The 20,452-nt window shown below is 50.5% G+C and overlaps 1 protein-coding gene and 2 long non-coding RNA genes across 5 annotated transcripts in view; 2 read left to right on the forward strand and 1 right to left on the reverse strand.

The window, feature by feature from the left end:
• Window positions 1-9,910: 9,910 nt before the first annotated feature.
• LOC120887199 (uncharacterized) lies at window positions 9,911-11,888 on the reverse strand. Its single transcript, XR_013440119.1, has 2 exons — window positions 10,942-11,888; window positions 9,911-10,543 (listed from the first exon to the last, which is right to left on the reverse strand). It is a non-coding gene; the product is annotated as an uncharacterized LOC120887199 (long non-coding RNA).
• A 158-nt stretch (window positions 11,889-12,046) lies between these two features.
• Window positions 12,047-17,651, forward strand: LOC120887200 (uncharacterized). Of its 3 annotated transcripts, none has more exons than XR_013440117.1 (4): window positions 12,047-12,630; window positions 12,726-13,119; window positions 13,826-15,264; window positions 16,509-17,651. It is a non-coding gene; the product is annotated as an uncharacterized LOC120887200 (long non-coding RNA). The 3 variants fall into 3 exon arrangements; XR_013440116.1 differs by lacking the exon at window positions 16,509-17,651 and adding an exon at window positions 15,506-15,943; XR_013440118.1 differs by lacking the exon at window positions 16,509-17,651 and adding an exon at window positions 15,889-15,907.
• Window positions 17,652-17,803: 152 nt separating this feature from the next.
• The window catches only part of Cerk (ceramide kinase), a 49,467-nt gene continuing 46,818 nt past the window's right edge, over window positions 17,804-20,452 (forward strand). The window contains exon 1 of the mRNA XM_078052447.1: window positions 17,804-17,936. Coding sequence (XP_077908573.1) covers window positions 17,804-17,936 — 133 coding nt within the window. The remainder of the gene's footprint in view (window positions 17,937-20,452) is intronic.

The raw sequence follows: 20,452 nt of genomic DNA on the forward strand, positions 1-20,452 counted from the left end.
GGTTTGATCCTCAGTGCCACATAAAACTAAATTTTAAAATAAAGGTATTGTGTCCATCTACAACTAAAAAAATTTTTTTAATTAATAAAAAAGAGAGAGACCCCTGGGCCAGGACCAGACCCCTGGGACAAGCCAGGTTCCTACTTCATCACATTCACAAGCTTCCTGCTGGCCATTTAAAGCAACATTAACGGGCTCCAGGATTAGGATATGGTATCTTTGGGGGGCCACAATTCATAATAAATGGCAAAGGTCCTCATTCCTTACCTCAAGAGACAGTAGGAGACAGTCCTCAATTCCCTCTCACTGCCCCCTCCTCCAACTCCATCCAATCACTTCTATATATATTATAGGGTTAGTTATGGGCAACATCCCACTTTCTGGCGTGAAATTCTGCACAAGGTAGGGTGTTGTTCATTGCAAGAAAGACAAAGTCCAGTTCAGAATGGCTTACACTATAAAGGGAATTTATTGGTTATATGATTGGAAAAGTCCAAAGGTAACTCAGTTTTTGGAGAAGGGCCAGTAAAGCAGCTCTATAGTGATCCAGGGGCCATTTCTTTCTTTCTGTGCAGTCTGTGCCCTTGAGGTTACAGGATGCCTCTGTTGGCTCCTGAGCTCACGGGATGCCTCTGAGCAACCTGTGGCCAAGAAAATGCCACACTGGCTTGGTCTGCTAGTAAGCAGAAATACTGTGCACTAGTGTCAATCCCTGGAAGGGAGCACCCTGCACCAAGTGCCAGTCCCAGGGGAGGACTCTAAAAACCTTACCAGTTTCTGCTCATGTTCCTAAGTGGGCCATGGGTCCTGGGTCAGAGAGGATGCCGTGTACAAGCCCAGCTGTCTGAGGTCAGCAGGCCGTCTTGACTTTGAAGGGACTCACTACAGATCCCACCACAGCCAGACCTTTACCATTTGCATTCTTGAGTCTGATCCTGTGAGGCAGGACACTTAAACGAGTCAGGCAAAGCTGCTTTGTCAATCACGGTGGCAGGAACCAACAGACACCTGGGAGGGCTGTCCAGCCAGTCTCCTAAGGCTCAATACAGATGAAGCCCCGTCTGTGTACGTCACTTTTCCACTGCAGCTGAAGGACCCCGAGAGCTTACCAGCAGCGACTATGTACCAGATGTTACAGGGCCAAGGCTTTGCAGGATGTCCTGTACTAGGAGGACCAAGGACAAAGCCTGGACTGTTGCAGACAGCTCTTGCTGATATCAGGACACCGCATTCTCTGTAAGTTCTACCCAAGAATTGCAAGCAAGATGAAAAGGACTGTGTCACCAGAGTCACTCAGAGACTCATCCTCCTACAGATGGCCTTTAGGAGCTGGGCAAATCTCGTGGCTACCCAGTGTGGGAGACGGAGAGTTGATGTTAGCGAGCAATCCAGTGCCCACTCAGCCAAAGCAGGAACCATGGGAGAAAACTGGTGGGCCGCCTGACCACATTGTTGTTGGCCAAAGCGTTTTTTGTTGTTTTTGCCAAAACAATTTTGTTTTTCATTCTGTGTTTTAAGCTACCAATTCTTAAAAATGACACGATTTTTTTTAAGAGAGAGTGAGAGAGAATTTTTAATATTTATATTTTAGTTCTCGGCAGACACAACATCTTTGTTGGTATGTGGTGCTGAGGATCAAACCCAGGCCGCACGCATGCCAGGCGAGCGCGCTACTGCTTGAGCCACATCCCCAGCCCAAAGATGACACAGTTTTATAGAGAGATGAGCAAATTGGGCTGAGGTTGAAGCTCACGCATGCCTTGCATGTGTGAGGCCCTGGATTCGATCCTCAGCATCACATAAAAATAAATAAATAAAAAATAAAGATATTGTGTCCATCTAGAACTAAAAAAAATTTTAAAAGATAAGCATATTAAAGCAATTAATATAAACATTGCACACAGATCTAGTTTGAGAAAGTTAATATTAGTATATGGGTACACATTTATCTTACTCTTTAAAAACTTCTATCAAACCTAGGGCACGTATGTTGAAGTTAGATTTTCTGGGCAGTACTGAAAGTCTATGGCCAACGAATATTCACAGAAGAAACTACAAAATAAGAACTACTTGGTAGGGCACCAGCCAAGCCGCCTTCCAAGGTGCTCTGTGGAGGACCGATCCTGGCTGTCAGTCCCTTATGCCAGCTCTTTAATTTGCTGTATCCTGACATCCTAGCAAATCAACCCAAAACTCATCCTTCTCACAGAGGAAATCTGTAATAAAATCTAGTTTAACAAGACATCCAAAAATGAATTAATTGTTACAATTTCAAGTTTACATTAGAAACTTACTAAAAACAACAAAAGACTATCCAAATATCGACCAGAGTAACTGATAGTCAATGTAGCTGAACTCAGTGGCGCGGGTTATGCTTGGTTAGATCTGGCTGGGCAGAGTTCTGAGAATGTGATCCCTGTCCTCAGCTGACCTAGGGCAGTTTCATCCCGTGCTTCTCTACTGAGGAGACAGTGGGACAAGACGCCCTCCCTGAGCCCACCTGAGACCTGCTCCCTCCTGCTGGCCTGTCCTACCCCACATTAAACAGTACAGGTTAGCTGTGCTTCCATGGACTCCTCAGCGGAGTCCAGAAGTTTGAGCTGAGGGCTAGTGCAGCTCAGTGGAGGAGTGCTTGCCCAGCACCCAAGGGGCCCTGGGTTCCCTCCCCAGCACCACCAAAAAAGTCAGGGAACTATTCAGAGTGAAGGTCACAATGACAAAAGGAGGACTCACTTCCACCCATGGATTGTGGTCTTTCCTCCCAGACTTTAACTGAAAATGGTTTTTCCAATAAAAAATAGTATTTCCAGCGTGCTTGGGTAGGCAGGGGGCTCACGAAGGACACAACTCCATAGTGGCCGTTCCCAAAACAGCTGCTGAGGTAGCCAGCAGATGCCATGGATGACTTTGTGGTTTCCAGGGTAAAATCTGAAGAAAACTCCAATTCTGAGATAGCCTAGCCGTTGCGTGGCTGTCTACCTGCTTAACACCCCAACACTTCCACCACAGCCTTCTCCATGCCGGGAAGTCGAGGCTGCAGGCATTGTTTCTGTTCACAGCTCTCACGGCTGCAAGGCTCCTAGTGCAGACCTCAGGGCAGACGGTCAAGGATGGCCTTGTGTAGAGCCGAACCTGACAGACTCAAGACAGAGGCAGGAGGATCACAACTCAAGCCCAGCCTGGGAAATTTAGCAAGACCCTGATTCAAAATAAAAAATAAAAAGGTCTAGGGACGTGGCTCAGTCCTTAAGTCCCCCTGGGTTCAATTCCTAGTCCCCTAAAAAAAAAAACCCATATGGGTCTGAAGTCAATAGCAGAAGCCTGTAATCCCAGCAGCTAGGGGGGCTGAGGCAGGAGGATCACGAGTTCAAAGTCCAGCTGAGCAACTTAGCAAGGCCCTAAGTAACTTAGGGAGACCCTGTCCCAAAATAAAATATTGAAAAGGGCTGGGGATGTGGCTCAGTGGTTAGGTGTCTCTGGGTTCAATTCTTGATATAAAAAAAAAAAAAAAAAAAAAGCTCATGGAAGGCTATGGCTGTGTGTAGGTTCTGTGCAGATAACATGCAGTTTCCGTTTCCTGCCAAGGACCTGAGCACCTGAGGAGGTGTGTCCAGGAACCAATTTCCTGCAGATGCCACGGGGTCGCTGCACTTGCTGTCCTTGAAGTAATCACTGTGTGAGGAGGGCCAGCTCCGCCAGGATGGGCTTGTACCTGCTAAGGCTCACCCCAGACAGTCCCTCTCCACTCCCCACATCCTCAAAAATGGGGTGGGGGGTGGTTGACCACAAATGTCCACCCTAGAATACTGGCAGTGGCTACTTCTGAGAGCAGCATGCTCAGAAAGGGTCCCAGGAGGTCCCCGGAGGGAGCAGGAGCTCCTGACTTAGCCACAGAGAGGAATTTCGGGCGGTGCATCAGAAGAGGTGCACAGCAGGAAGCAAAGGGGTTTTCGGGGGAGGAGCCGAGCAGGACACACCCCAGGGAGGAGGGACTGTGCAGGAATGTGAGCAGAGCCTGGGGGTGACCAGGGTGGGTCGGGGATCTGGGTCCTTCAGGGTCGTCGTCCTGCAGTCAACAGAGAGCATCTGTTGCGCCTCACCCAGGCTCCAGCAGCGTCCACCCTGGGCCTCACCTCGTCTAAAGGAAGCCTTCGTGTGAACTGGCACAGGGGCACCCACACCAGGACTCACTCGCTGGGATTCAAAGGCTTTTTAAGAACTTAGGTCCGGAGGAAAACAGGCCCAGGGAACCACAGTGGGTGTTCTTGGGGCTGCTTGGGTTTAGAGTTTCTTTCCCTTTCCCATTGGCCCTCTCTACCTGTCCTTCCTTCTATCTACTTCATCAGGAGAGCAGGAAATTAGTTGGAAATACTTTGTATGTGGTGACGCTCCGAAACGTCTTCCAAGGTTCATCTTTTACATGAATTACTTGGCCAATTTTAAAACAACAAAGGCCACTAGTAGAACCTGGCCATGCCTTTCCTGACCTTCAGCTGGGCTTACAGTTTCTTCAAACAGGCTGTCCCCATTCCTGGCAATATTTTTCCTAGGCATCTCGGCAAGCGGAACTTGAGTGCTTCCTCCTTGTATCCAGCCCCCAAATGAAATCATCCTGTGACTTCTGATAGTCTGTCATGTATTTTTAATCGTAAAAATTTTTAATTGTTTTAACATAAAAGGTTAAGAGCACGGACTGAGAGCCCTGCCTGATATTACCAGTGAGCAGACCGGGGCCTTGAGGCCCTGTTGAAGCAGAAGTGTCCCCTGAGAGTGCCCACCCTGACTCTGAGCCCCTCCTCCCATGCACACATCTCCCTGGGAGTCCCCACGTGCTCCCAGAACCCTGCCCTGTGGCTGCAGTCACCAGGTAGAGCAGCGGGGCTCTGACAGAAGAGCTTTGAGGGCTGGGGATGTGGCTCAAGTGGTAGCGCGCTCGCCTGGCATGCGTGCGGCTCGGGTTCGATCCTCAGCACCACATACCAACAAAAGATGTTGTGTCTGCCGAGAACTAAAAAATAAATATTAAAAATTCTCTCTCTCTCTCCTCCCTCACTCTCTCTTTAAAAAAAAAAAAGAGCTTTGAGCAAAGAAAGTGGCCACTAGCCCTGCCCCAGGGCAGAAGCTGTTAGGTTGGAGACTTGGGACCTGTTAGGCGTGATGGTCCCAGCTGTGTGCAAGGAAAGGCCTACTGAGAGAGAACGAAGCCACATGCAAAAAGCACAAGATGAGAAGAAAGAAAAGGAGTGGCTTTCAGACCCTGGATCCAGTTGTTCCTGAGCCCCAGATATCCCATCCCTCTCTTCCATTACACAGAAGTACACCACCCCCAAGACAGTGGCCTTGAGAGCAGTGACAGCCCAGTTCTGGAAGGAGAGCCAGGGTCAATTCTAGACAGTGCAGTGGAGCTCAGCTGAGACCAGGACGTGTCCAGCTTATGATAAACCAGCCCCAGTGATGTGCTCACCCTTCACTAAAGAAGGAAAATTAAATTCTGCTACTGTTACCATCTAGGAGTGCTGGGTTCATTGTCTCCGTTTAGCATAGAATTGAAGAACAGGACACAGAGAGCAAGCAACAGCAGGTTCACTGCAAAAAGAAGACAAGGGCTCCAGAGCTGGGAGTCAGGTTGGGGAGTTGGGGCGTGTTCTTTGTATGGTCTCTGGAATTTCCTCCCGTCCTTACCTCCTCCCCAACCCTGCTCTCCTCACTATGATGCTCCCCTCTGTCCACTCATCATCTGTTTTAGTTTTTCTAATAGATCCCCCACTTAGGGCCTGAGTTTGGAAGTGTCTATCTGATGGGGTCCCGCTCATGTCCACCAGCACTCTGGTCAAGCAGGAGGTTGACCTCATCAGAAGAGGCTCTCCATGCTCCTTTGCTCAAATAGATCAAGGAACAGACAGACATGGGTTGTATTTTCAGAAAGGGCCACTGAGACAATAAAAATTACTTGGAAATCAGAAAGACCAGTGTGGGTTCCTCAGTGGCCCCTGACTAAAGAAAAGATACAAGCAGCCCATGACCTGGTCAAACAACAATTAGCGGAAGGACCTATACAACCTTCCGTATCTCCCCATAATACTCCCATTTTTGTCATCAAAAAGAAATCTGGTAAATGGAGATTATTGCAAGATTTAAGAGCCATTAATAATGAGATGGTTATTATGGGACCTGCTCAATCGGGGATTCCTCAATGTCTGCTTTACCAAAAACCTGGCATGTTTTAGCTATAGATATTAAAGATTGTTTTTTTCTTTTTCGATTCCAATTCATCCTGAGGATAGTCCACGTTTTGCATTTACTATCCCTGCACTAAATCATGAAGGTCCTGATTAGAGATATGAATGGAAAGTACTCCCTCAAGGGATGGCTAACAGTCCAACTATGTGTCAAATCTATGTTAACAAAGCAATCCAGCCACTTAGAAATCAAAATCCTGAACTACAAATATTTCACTATATGGATGATGTATTATTAGCACATAAAGATAAAAACATATTGCTGGAATGTTATGCCACACTTACAAACTTATTAAAAAATTATAATCTAGAGATAGGAATAGATAAAGTACAATTAAATTTTCCAATTAATTATTTAGGAGTTCTATTATCCTCAACCATGGTCCGTCCACCAAAAATTCAAATACGAGTAGATCAACTCAAATCACTTAACGACTTTCAAAAGTTATTGGGAGACATAAATTGGATAAGGCCTTATCTAGGCATACCAACAGGAGAGTTGGGACCTTTATTTGATATTCTAAAAGGTCCATCAGATCCAAATTCACCCCACATGTTAACTCCAAAAGCTAGAAAGGCAGTAAAAATTATTGAAACATATATGGAAAATATGCATTTGGATAGAATTAATATAAGTTTGCCTTTATTATTTATTGTACTACCAACAAAAAATATTCCTACAAGAGTATTTTGGCAAGAAGGCCCATTATTGTGGATACATTTATCTAATTCTCCTAACACTATTCTTACTAGATATCCTGAGGCTGTAGGACAATTAATACTCAAAGGAATAAGAGCAGCAAAGGGAGTGTTTGGAATTTCTCCCAATAAAATTATTACTCCATATACTATGGATCAAATTGATGAGTTAGCTAATGAGTTAAATACTTGGGCAATAATCATGTGTAAATCTAATGTTTCATTGATAATCATTTACCATCTAATCCTTTGTTGTCTTTTTGGTCTAAGCATCCTGTAGTTTTTCCTAAAATGACAAGAAAAACACCTATCGTGAATGTTCCAAATATATTCACTGATGGGTCTAATAATGGTACAGCAGCAGTAGTTACCCCTGATTAAACTTTTACATTTTTTAGTACCCAAACAATCAGCTCAAAAGGTAGAGCTTAATGCAGTTTTACAAGCTTTTGTGATGTTCAAAGATTCTGTATTTAATTTATTTTCTGATAGTCAATATATAGTTAATGCTATTGTATCCCTTGAAGATGCTGGTAGGATTTCCCCTTCCTCTACTGTTTTCTCTTTGTTTTCCACTATACAAAGTCTAATCTGGGACAGAAAAGATCCATTCTTTATAGGACATATCAGGGCACATACAGGATTGCCTGGAGCCCTTAGTTTGGGCAATGATTTAGCAGATAAAACTACACATGACATACATATTTTCTCTACACTAGAAGAAGCTACAAATTTTCATAAAAGGTTTCATGTTAATGCTAATACTTTACAAAAGCATTTTAAAATAACTAAGGAACAAGCCAGACACATAATAAAAAAAAATGTCAAAATTGTGTGACCTTTTTACCACAAGTTAATCTTGGAGTCAATCCTAGAGGACTGATACCTAACCATATTTGGCAGATGGACGTCACACACTTGCCAGAATTTGGAAAATTAAAATATTTACATGTTACAGTTGATACCTCTTCTGGATTTTTGATGGGCTCCCTTCATGCTGGAGAAAAAAACTAAAGATGTTATAGCTCATTGCTTACAAAATGTTGCCACTGTGGGTGTTCCAAAACAGTTAAAAATAGATAATTGTACTGGTTATGCTTCTACCTCTTTTGAACAATTTTGCTCATCATTTGGCATTACTCATATAACAGGAATCCCATACAATCCACAGGGACAAGGCATAGTTGAAAGAGCTCATCAAACTATTAAAATGTACTTATTAAAGCAAAAAGAGGGAATTGGAAAGGGGTATATATCCCCCAAAGATAAACTTAAAATAACGCTTTTTACACTAAACTTTTTAAATTGGATTCATCAGGACTTAGTGCTACGGAAAGACATATGTATCCAAAAAATGTACATAAGCCCAAGGTACTTTGGAAGGATATTCTAACAGGACAATGGAAAGGTTCTGACCCAGTGATTGTCTGGAGTCAAGGTTCTGTTTGTGTTTTTCCATAAGGAGAACAGCAGCCGATTTGGATTCCAGAGAGACAAACTAAAGCAATTTCTACAGACCAAAAAGAAGATGATTTGACTCAAATCCATAACAGCTGATATCCAAAGCTCCAGCTTGGCTATTCTTACATCTGTGACAGTGATTAACAGTGATTAACCAGGGTGCTTTTTTCAATATCTATTTTATTATTGCATTTTCCCCACATCATAAAGTTCTATTTTATTTTTGAGCTCATACAAACCTAGGTTAATGTTTTTCTGATCAGTTTTATTTTTTGACTGTGGAGTTTTTAAACATTGCAATGGAGGTTTCACCTAGGTAAAGCTACAAGGCCTTTACTATTGTCTTATGTGTTGTACGTTTGTGTGCACATTTGTGTTTTGTGTTGTATGTCTGTGTGTGTGTATGTCCATATTTCATATATGAGGAGCGCTCATGAAAAAATGGATCTGAATTATTATTTTTTATTCACATGATTTAAATGGTTTAATTTAAATTAGGGAAACAGCTGTTAAGGACTGTTTTTAAAGGTGGTTAACAGATCTGTTTGTTTACTAATTTAAATTAGGTAAACAGCTGTTAAGGATTGTTTTTATAGGAGGTTAACAGATCTGTTTGTTTATTTTCACCTTCCAGGTTTAAGGTGTACCCTGCTGGGAATAGGGCGTATCCTGCTGATTAGAGCCTGGTGGAGTACGTGAATTTTGCCCAGAATGTGAATTTTACCCAGAACGTGTTAGTAGAGGGCCGGTGTGAGTTCGGGAATAAAGAATTGCTGTTTGAATCTACAAGGCTGTGAGTGGCTCGTGATTTTGTGCCCAGCCAGACTGCGGCACATCTCCCTCACTAGTACTCAGTACATATGAGATAGGTGGGCTCTCAGAGACAGAGACAAAGAGAACTTTGCCGGATGGAACCCAGACCTATGAGCAGGACTCACCCTGCTCATCTCTCTAATTAGATGAATAAAACCTGCTGCACATTTTGTACAAGAGAACTGAAACATTGTAAGTTCAAATGTCACAGTGCGCTCACAACTGATTTACAGCTGGACTGCTTAAAATTTGGGACCTCAAATCTCAAATGATTGACATTGGACTTGATTTTCACAAAAGCCTGAGAAAAATCTGCACTTTTCTTCCCAGGAAAAACCTGCTTACAGTACAGAGCTCAACCTTGGGCGTGAGGCTCATCTTCTCTGAGAAGTGAGGGGCACCCATACCCTGCTTTGGGGGTACATATCCCTTTGCTATCCTTTATTAATCTTCACTTGTAACTTACTTTCAACACATCCTGAAATTCTTTTTAGTAGCCTAAGTCAAGAACCTGCCCAGGCCAAACTGAGGTCCCACTACCTCCTTGGAGGGACCTCCTTGGACCCTGTCTAGTGACACATGAATTGATAGAGGAATATGTATATAATTTATAAATAAATATGTACATCTTAAGGTTCAGCTTAAAAATTCTCAGTGATAGTCCTGAAAATTAAGAAAGTTAGAGACCAGACATAAACTGCTCTTACTTCTGTTTATTGACAATGATTAGCAGTTGGCATCTACTCCCACCTACCGCCCGCCCTGCAGGCTCCCTCCCTTCTCTTACAGGAATGTCCCAGAAAATGGGAATATGCTCAGCAGTAGACCAGCTGCTCACTGTGTCTGTGAAGAAGTGCAGCTGGGCAGGCCCTCCCCCAAACACGGTCAAGGTCAGTCTTCCATGCTGTGGCCGCTCAGAACGTGCTCTGAGTTGTCTGAGTTGAACTTGAGGACCTGGTGTTTCCTGGATCCCCGAGTCCTCTTTCCTGGTGTGGGCTTTGGACCGGGAGGAAAGCTGGCTATCCTTCCCCTGGGTTCCCAGGTCAGGTCAATGCTGTACACCAGGAACTTCCACCCCATCAGGTTCACCAGAAGGAAAGGCAGGAGAAAGGGGAGGGGGTGTGACCCTCAGAGACGAGAAATGTGCCCAGCCCTCTGCCCAGACAGGCAGCCGACAGCCAACCCTCCCATCCAACTGAGGAAAAGTAGCCAGGACGTACCCAAACCTGTTCTGCTTTGTCTCCCTTTTCCCCTTCCATTAAATCCACATGCACATTCTGCTGCCAAGTAGTGATGTTGGAAAAGGGCAAGGGCAAGGAGGCAAAGGAATCCTCAGAAGGAAAAGAACGTTAATTAAAATTGGTCAACTTTGTGGCCTCCGGGAGAAACTGGAAATCAAACCAAACACTTTAAAGAACGGCACTGCTTTTACTGAGGCTTTGGGGGAGACGGCAGAGCCGTCATGCTCGGCTCACCCCTTCCGTTTTCGGATGGGCCTCACTCTTCCACTCCTGCCCAGGGCTCCCCAGCCCCTCAGTCCCCTTACAATGTGCATTGTACGACTCTGTCTGGCGTCTCAAAGCTCAGCAGACCACAGCATCTTGCTCAGGATGCAGTGTAGTCGCCTCCAGGGCCATTTTTAAAGATGAGAAAGTTGGAGCTTCATGAGACTAAGTGACAGGAAAGTCCAGTGCTAGTGAGAGGGGCATGGGGTCTGGAGCCCACTCACTGTTGCCTCCATCATGCTGGACCTCAGCCAAGGTCACACCGCTGGTAGGAAATAGAGTCAGCAGTACAGTTCCTCCCTCCACCATGCAAGCTGGGTCCCAGGATCCTCTGCATCACGTGGGTCCCCTCCCCCACTCTTGGCAAATGTGCAGGGAGCCACAAGTCCGTGTGACTCATAGCCAGCAGGCCCCGGTGACTCAGGCAGAACTGCACAAGGTCACCGAGGGGGCCCAGACTGACCATCTGCAAGCTGTGTTCTAGTCCCCCACTAATGACTACAGTGGCCACCGTCATGTCCTGATACTGCCAGCCTGTTTCCCACCGTGAAGGAGAGGTGAGGACCCTGCCCATGTGTCCCTCAGGGAGGCGGTGGGAATCCCCTCAGACATTGGATCTGAAGGCATTTTATCAACCAAAAGCTCTGAGCAAGTGTGACAGAAGCAGAGTGGATAGTGAGTCTGTGAGGGACATGACCCCTGTTTGAGCCACCAGCGGTAACCAGGATGCCCCGTAGCACAACGCCCTCCCCAGACTTCCCACAGCTGCTCCTGGAACGAAGGGAAGAAGCCGTCCATTAACTCCCCAGGGAGCACAGCCAAAGAACCAGAATAGTTTCTGCTGACCACGCCAGTCCAAGCTCTAAGGACAGGGGACACAGAGCCTGCTGTACATCCCTGGCACCCTGCAGACCAGGATGGCAATGGTGGGTAGGTCGCCAGCCCAAACAGCACCTCTGGGCAGTTGGAGACCTGGAGGTCATGGCCTGGGAAGGAGCTGGATGGAAGTCCCATGGGGGTATGGGGGGCTGGTGCCACAGGCAGCGTGGGGGCAGACACAGAGGCAAGCCAGGGGCACAGCAACAAAAGGGCTGAGGCTTTGTCCAGTTTGCAGAGAGCAGCACATGGTCCAGGCTCCAAACCTATGCCCATGCTGCTTTGTTGGGGACATAAGAACATTGGAGCCAGGCATGGCCAGGTGGGGACATGAGGGGTGAGGGGGGAAGCAGGGTTAGAGGCACAGAACAGGGCTGGGGACCAGAGGAATGGGGAGCAGAGTAGGGGGGAGGCCAGGGACTGGGTTTGGGGTGAGCAGGACCTGGGACGTGGCCAGGGGAGATGCAGGGTGGTGCGTGGTGGGGAGTCTCCAGGGGACAGCCTTGTGCAGGAACACTGGGCTGGGCCTGTGCAGGAGCCCCCAGCACCCCTCCTAGGGCGGGCTCAGCCCTCTGCTCCCCCAGCTTCCTATGCCCATCTTGCTTCACCTACTTACTTCCTTGAGCCAGCGTGGTCCCCATGCCTCCAGGTGGTGAAGGCAGAACAGACGGGGAGGGTGGTGAGGCAGGAGACCACAGGCCTGTGCTCATGGGCCAGCCTGGGCCTGCCATGTCTCCTAGCCATCTCTAGGTGGCGCGGGGCAGAGCCTAGTTGTGAGCCACCTGCAGCCCATCAAGAGCAAGCCCTGGCCAGAATGAATGGACCCTGAAGCTGCCCGGGGTGGATCCTGAGCAGTAAGAATGCAAGTGTGTTTGAGAAGAGAATCCTGGACCATGTGAGAGCCCAGGAAGGGGCCCCTCGACTGCCTGCACGAAATCCCCCAAGTCCTCCCTCCCGTCCAGCAGCCCTCGCCTGCTCCTGTGTAGGGCAGTAGGGAGCCAAGTCTTTAAGTGTCAAGCGATGTGTGGGCAGTGTTGGTAAGCAGGGGCAGAAGCCAGGCCAGCTATGCAGGCGGGCGGCGGGGGGGGGGGGCTCTGCAGGGTACAGTGACCCTGGCCCTCCCAACCAACAGGAATCTCAGGCTGCCTGCCACGCCCTCATTGCCCTGCTCTGAGCCCACATCTTGCACGTGGCTGCAGCAAGCTCAGTCTGCAAGCCAGCTCTTCCTCACTGTCCCCGTCGCTCTGGCCCCTGGGATTACCAACAGGTGACAACCTTTCCTCTGTACCTCATCGGGACACCTCCAGACCACTTGGTCAGTAGCAGCAGGTGGCCATTCAGGACATGTTCATCAAATGAACTGGATAGAACCGGGGCCCGCTGTCTCATAGGGTCATGGAGGGTTGAAGAACCTCAGCCCAAAGCCTAGAGTCTTTGCCTACCTTCCTGGGCCTCACTCCAGCTCCACTGCAGAGCCCAGCCTGTGACCACAGCGACCCGCGAAGGACTCAGGGTTCAGATGCCAGGTTTGTTATCAAAGAGAAAGGGCTTGGCTCCACAGCAGGGCCGGCTGTTTTCTCAGTGAATGGCAATTCCAGGAAAGTTGGCTCTGCTTGGGAAGACCCAAGACCCAACCTCAGACTATTCCTGGTACAGAATGTGACTTTAGTAGGTACAGGAGAAAGGGAGGGAGAACGTGGTGGTGTCACTTCTGAGCCCCTCTGTGGGCCTCATCTTCCCCATATGCAAAGTGGGGGTGATAGCCATGCCCCTCCCTAACACAGGTCAAGGGAGAGGGGGGAGCTGGAGGGAGGGCGGAGGAAGGGAAAGGGAGGAGGTTCACTGAAGGTCCTCTGTCATCTGAAGTGTCATTTGAGCAGCTGGAATGGGGCCACCCTCATGGGTTCTGGGTTTCAGGCTCATTCCCAGGGGCTATCAGAGCTGAGCTGTGGCCCAGGTCCCAGCAGGGACAGCTCTCAGGCACTGGGCCAAGGCCAGGATTGCATGGTGGACAGAGCACATATTGGGACCTGGCCCAGTGCACGCCACACCCCCTGCCCTGCCCATTTCCTTGTTTCCTTGTTCACTCCTGTCAACCACTGACCTCAGGTGCCTCTTCATGCCTGCCAGCCTCAGGCACACCTGGCTTTTCAACCGCCAGGTGTCCTGCCCACGGCACAGTGGGGGCTGTGCAAGAAGGAAGGGCCCCTGACTCCCACTGGCCTTCTCCAGGGACCTTCCACCACCACTGATGACCACCCTGCTCCAGAAGTGTGTGGCCACCGCCCGAGGCTCTACAGCAGTGAACCCGTATCTGTGGGAAAGTCTCGTGCTCCAGCCACAGGCTGCTCCAGGTTGGCGGGCTCCTTGGTACTCTCTGCCCCTCAACACACTCGGGGTACCTCTTCATCTTTCACTTGCAGAGCTCACTGCATGCCGACAGACCCCAGCCCCCCAAGCCTCCAGCCTCCCAACTCCTAGGGCTTGCTCCCACAGTGCCCCTCCCACTGCCTGCCCCCCTCCTCCTGAGCAGGAGTCTGGTATCTTTGGAATCGTGGCCTTTGCCCTCTCCTCCCAGGGAGTGTGCGGCTGATTCATCACACCCACTGAGGGCGATGGTGGGCACGGACAAGGGCTGGGAGCATTGGTGACAGAGGGCTGGGAACTTGTGAAAGAGAGACTGGCTGCTGTTTGACCCAGCACAGGAAGATGTCTGAACCACAGTGCCTCGTGCTGTCCACCCAGGAAGGTGGTGCCAGCCTCCTAGAGCCTGCCCTGGGACATGAGCACCACACCACGCTGGACTCTGGCTAGACACCCGGGAAAGCCTTGACCATGCCCTGTGAGGTGCCCCACAGCCCCTCTGCTTTCATCTAGGGGCTCCCTTGAGTCACAGGCATTGGGTCACCCACAGTACACCAGGAAATGGCAGATGCAGACAGAGCTGGCCAGGGGTCAGGCAGCCCCCACTCCATGTGACCCAGGCAGGCCGCAGCCCCGCTCTGGGCCGCCCTATTCTGTCTGTACGATGGGTGGCAGCCACCAGCCTGCACACCGCACATGACTTCTACAGATCAAATGAGGCAATAAATAGGAACCTGCTGTTGGTGCCAGCATCGGGGGCTAGTCCTGGATTAGTGTGAAGTTGGGTGAGTCCGCGCCTGCCTCTGCTGACTCCTCCTCCAAGTCTCCCCCAGCACAGAGTGGGTCCTCCACAAGGCCCGGTCCCACAGGGCTGCAACCTGCAACAGGTGAGTTTCCCTCCAGTGACAACCTGCAGCTCCTGGAGGGAACTCCTGCGCTGGTGTCAGCTGATCCCGCAGCCCCCCTGGAGGCCACGGCCAAGAGGAGGTGGCAGCCTGGCGGAGGAGGATCTTTCCTAAGTACCTTCCTGTGGCTCTGAATTGACCCCGTGAAGCTCGGCCATCCTCGCTGCAGCCTGTTTCCTTATCGGGAGAGGAAGAGAGTGAATGAAAGGGTCGATTTCTTTCTTTTTTTTCTGCAAAAGCTTAGGCCTGAGACAAAGGAAGCTCTGTGCACCTCGAGACTTGGCCCTTCCTACATGACGCTCCCAGGGAAGTCGCAAGATTAAAAATTAATAACAGAAACAGCAGACATCACCCAGTGACTGGAGGCTGAGGAGGAGTCCAATGAGCCCAGAGTCAGAGCAGGTGGGCACCTTAGATTCATCCTCCTGCACCCCCACTTTGCAGATGGGCAGGCTGAGGTCTAGAAACCAAGGCTACATATAAGGCAAGCAGCCTTAGGTCCCCGACTCCCAGGCAGAGTTATTCCTGTTAGGCCTCGACGTGTTGTTGTTTTGTCTGTGATGCTGCGCCTGGAACCCCGGGGCCTCTTGCATGCTACACATGTTCTGTGCTGTACCCAGGCCCATCCTTCCACTCTTGACAGTGAGCAGACCCATGAGGAGGAGGGACACAGGACAGAGACGGAGGAAAAGGCATGGCAGAGAGGGCAGCTGTCTCGGGGAGAGGGCAGGTGAAGGTACAAAGGAAGGAGGCCTCTCTTGGCTCCCCCTCTTACCCCTGGCTCCGGGGCGGGGGGGGGGGGGTTGCAGGAACTTTGCAGAGTCAGAGGGTCAGTTCCAAGACAGGTCAGTCCTCTTCCAGATCCTTCAATAGTTGCCTATGGGAGGAGCAGAGCAGCCTGGGCCCTGACCACAGAGATCCAGGTCATGTGAGGGGCCTCCAAGAAGCACATTCCAGGCCCTACTGTCAGCAGGTCAGACCCTGAGAGACCATGTGGCCCCCTCCACCCTCACGTTTGCTTTCAAGGGAAAGGGGACTGAGCGTGGGGAAGGAAGCGGGCAAGCTCATCTGACTAGCCGGCAGAGCAAGCAACACAGCTGAAGCCGGCTGGAGCCAACCGGACCACAAGGTCTCCTCAGTCCCCAGCCTGGGTACTCGGCCAATGACTGGATCTCTGTGGTCAGGGCCCAGGCTGGCTCCCAGCGGCAGCAGTAGCAGGACCTTCCCAGCTCCACCAGGCTGTATCCAGGCACTGACCTCTCAGCTGCCCTCTGGGGGGTGGGGGTCATGAGCAAGCAAATGCCCAGGCCTGGGCCTTGGTGCAGAGCAGGTTCAGGGCGTTGTCCTTGGGTGGGACACAGCAAGGCAAGCCTCTTAATGTGCCTGGCTCTGCCATCTGAGGACCCCCTGTGTCCAGATCACCTGGGGAGCACATGAAACATGCAGGTTCTTGTCCCAGCCCTGCCCCCAACCCAGTGAAAAAGCATATGTCCCCACGGAGGGGGGCATCCTCACAACTGCACCCACCAGGGAAAGAAGATTGCACGAAGAACTTTCCATGTCCCAGGATGTCAGCAGAGAGGCCATGGCCCATTCGCAGGCTCTGCTCTGAGCAGCTGCTAATTGGCACCACTGTTCTACTTCAGCTTAAGCCTGAATGAGGTCACCCTCCTGGTGCCACCCCACATGAGTCCAATAAAGAAAGAGCTCCATGGCCCAGGGCCAGCCAGCCTGGCTCCAACCCTGGGAAGGCCCCGAGCCTGGAATCAGGACAACTAGGGTGACCAAGAGCCTGGAACAGAAAGACTCCCTGAACGTGAAACTTGAAGCACTGAAAGCAGGAGGAGCTGGTCGCCCGAGACAGTCTGGGACACCTGGGTGTTCCTCCTCTGGGGGGGGCTCCTGGAAGTCATGGAAGCCCACCCCGCAGAGCCCCCAAACACTCAGAGCCAGAGCTGGGAGTCCCTGGAGTCGGGCAGGGACCTGCCCCTCAGCATCATCCATTGTTTGCGTGTGTCAGACCTCTGTTCCTCTTGGTGGCCGGTGGGCGGCAGGCCGCATCTTGTTTATCCACTCATCTGTTGATGGACACTCGACGGGTTCTGCCTTTGCCTCCTGTGACTGGTGCCACTCTGAACAGTTCACAAGTTGGAGAGTCCCTGCTCGCACTCGATCACCTGCTCACGTGGTCTATGTTCAGCTACTGAGGAGCCGCCCTGCTGCCCACAGTAGCTGCACGTTTTCCTTCCTTCCAGCAAAGCTCCACGGCTCCCATCCTCCACATTCCTGCCAACACCTGTCACTTTCCAACTCTGGATACTTGGGCTGTTACTTATTAGACCCCCAAATCTCCACAGCCACCTCTGTGTGGAATATCCACTAATGCACCCCACGTGGACCCCACACTCCCTATGCAGACTTCTACTGCAGCACTTGAAGACCGAGGTCCCTTCATGTCTTTTCTCATCTCTGTGAGATAATCCCTCAAGACAGAAACCCGTCCCATTGGCCATCCCCTGGGACCCAGTAGATGAATCTCTGAGTGCCACGGTGATTAGTGATGTCCACCCTGCTGGGGGGTGGCAGCACCACACACAGTGGGGGTCTATAGAACCAGTGGTGGAGGCTGTGCTGGGTCAGAGCCCCAGAAAGCTCTGCAGCAGTGCTTTTACAAAGTAGCAGTAATCATGACAGGGTTGAGACCTGAAACAGGTACCACACAGAGAACCACGTGCCTGATGGCAATGCCCACATTTCGCCAAAGAAGATGTATAAATGGCTGTCCAGCACATGGGGAGATGTTCCGTAGCATTGGTCAACGGAGAAAATAGAAATCAAGGCCACTGTGAGGGCTGGGGGTGTAGCGCAGAGGTAGAGTGCTTGCCTTGCATGCATGAGGACCTAGGTTAGATCCCTATTGTCACAAAAACAAACACCCACAATGAGAAACATTTCGCCTTCAGTAGGCTACTGCCACATGAGGACAGCCAGTCGCACCCTCTGTGAGGAACGGCACTTCACAGAGACACTCAACCCGCTGTTGCTTCCGTCAGGGTTTCCTGGCCTCCAGAACCGTGAGCAACACATGTCTCTTCTCATAAACCCCCGGCCTCGGGTATTTTACCATGGCAGCAGGAATCGACTAAGGCACTGGGTGGAAGAAGGCAGATTCAAAGGCCATGTGTTGGGACTGGGGGTGAGGCTCCGTGATGTGGCTCACCTGCCTAGCCTGCACAACGCCCTGGGTGGGATGACTCCATTAATATGGAACGTCTAGAGCAGGCAGATCCATAGAGCAGAGAGCAGGCTAGTGTCTGCACAGGGCAGGTGGAGGGCAGAATGAGCACAGGCAACCTTCCCAGGGAGAAGAGAGTGTTCTGAAGCCACCTGCACTGGTGGTGGCCCGACATCTGAATCCACTGATAGCCAAAGGGCTGTGACCTCAAGGGGTGAATTGTATGGCATGTGTGCAACATCCAACAAAGGTAGGCTGCAGGCTGGGCTCAGGTGTGTGGCCTGGCCACTACTGGCCAGTGACTTTCTCTAGGTCCCCGTTACCCTGGCCCTTCCCTTGACCTGGCCTGTCCCCTACCCCACTGCAGCTGGGGCTACAGCTCCCATGTGCTGCCTGCTCCTGTCTCTGGGGTGAGCTCAGCACTCTGGGCTCTGTGCACTAGGGTGCCACCTCCCAGAGCGGCCTGCCGAGCCCACGCCCACCTGGTGTGCGTGTCTGACTTCCTCCTGTGCTTCTAACAGCCTTCCCCCGTGGTTTTGTTTCTTCACTGTTTGGGGCACACACATACACACGACCCAAGACGCATTCATCCGTCTCTATTACAAATAACGACCTTGCAGTCCAGCTCAACTCTCTGAAGTTTTAAGACAAGGCCACAAACGGAGGGCCTCTGAATTCCTCTGGCTGGCATCTGGGCTTTGTCATCCCACCGTGTTATCCCGAGAAATATTCCCTATTTCAGAATCATATTAATTGCAAGATTTAAACATCATCAGAGCTCACATAAAAATGTGGGCTTCTGGCTTCTCTTGACAGCTCTGAGACTGGGGACAAGGGTCCATGCTCCCACACGGCAGCCAACGCTGGAGCTGAGCAGCTCTGTCAGCTGTGGCATGCAGGAGCTGCCTGGTCGGCCTCACTCCCCTCGGTGGGTGTCCTAACGTCTGTCCCCATCAGTGTTTCTGTAAACAACCCCGATTTAAACTCAATGTGGTCTCACAATTGCTTCACTGGAGCCCAGCACCATGGCAGCCACCTGTAGTCCAGTGGATCCGAGTTCAAAGCCAGCCTCAGCAACTTAGTGAGGCCCTAAGCAACTTCTCAAGACCCCGTCTCAAAGTGAAAAATAAAATGGGCTGAGGATGCGGCTCAGTGGTTAGGCACCCCTGGGTTCAATCCCTGGTACCCAAAAAACAAACAAACAAATGATAAACATAAACAGGGCCGGGGCTGAGGCAGTAGTGTGGCACTCATACACACACACCAGGTCCGCGGCTCAGCATCCAGGACTAAGGGGGGAATCGCTCCCTGGCTTCCTGTGCTTGTATTTTCTTCTACTATTCATTCAACAATCTTTTATTGGGTATCTACCATTCTCCAGGCTCTGAGTGGGCACCAGGGACCCCAAAAATGAGAAAGACTAGGCCCCTGGCCCCTTGGGCCTCTGGTTTGCAACTATCACCTTCCACCCTTCCATACCTTGTCACAGGCCCACGGCTGCATGCAGGCCGACCTGTCCCCATGCTCCCCAGCACATGGCATGTAGCACTTGGAAGGACAAGGTCCGACTCCCAGAAGAGCAGGGTCTTGGCACCCAAGGGTGGGGCAGGGGCCAGAGGACCAGAGCTGGGGAGGCCAACCCCAAGGCTGACCCACAGGAGCTGGGAAGGGTTGCAGTACAGAGTGCAGTCAGCTCTCACTCTCCCCCTGCTAGACTGAGACCGCCCGCTGGGAAAGGCCAACGGGTGGACAGGTAGGCACAGAGGCAGGAAGGGGACACCAGGAGGGTTTTCTAGGCCCAGTGACAACGGGGAAGGAAGCATCGAGGGAGATCAGGGAAGGAGTCCGGTGCCCTGAGCTGCATCTTAGGCTGCAGAAGGTGGCGTGCAGAGCAAGGTCCCCTGGTTTCCAGGTCAGCACTGTTCTCAGGAGGGCTCCCTGTCTGAGGAGGGGAGCTCCCTGCTCCCTCATCCGGGCTCCTCAGGCTCCCCTCCCACATCCTGGCAAACTGTGAGTGTGGGGGTGGGGCACCGTTGGCCCTGGGGTTCTCCAGTCCAGGCCACCATCACTGCAGGGACACTTTGAGTGTGTTTTCCTTGGGGCCAGGGCATTTTGTCTTCTTTGCTCTTCTTGGGAGCCCATTTCAATGCATCTCTAAGATCACCCTGGCATCCATTTTTGAGGTGCTTTTTTTCCTGATATATATATATATTTTTTTTGCTTTTTTGTTGTTTTATTATTTAATTTGATGTTAGTTCTTGCTTTTATTTTTGGATCCAACACTCACCGTTTGCAGTTTGTTGACTGCACACAGGTTGTTTTGTATGCTCTAAGACTGTCCTTCCTTTACAGGGA

Source organism: Ictidomys tridecemlineatus, chromosome 6 (genome assembly GCF_052094955.1).
Source record: "Ictidomys tridecemlineatus isolate mIctTri1 chromosome 6, mIctTri1.hap1, whole genome shotgun sequence".
Taxonomy (NCBI): domain Eukaryota; kingdom Metazoa; phylum Chordata; class Mammalia; order Rodentia; family Sciuridae; genus Ictidomys; species Ictidomys tridecemlineatus.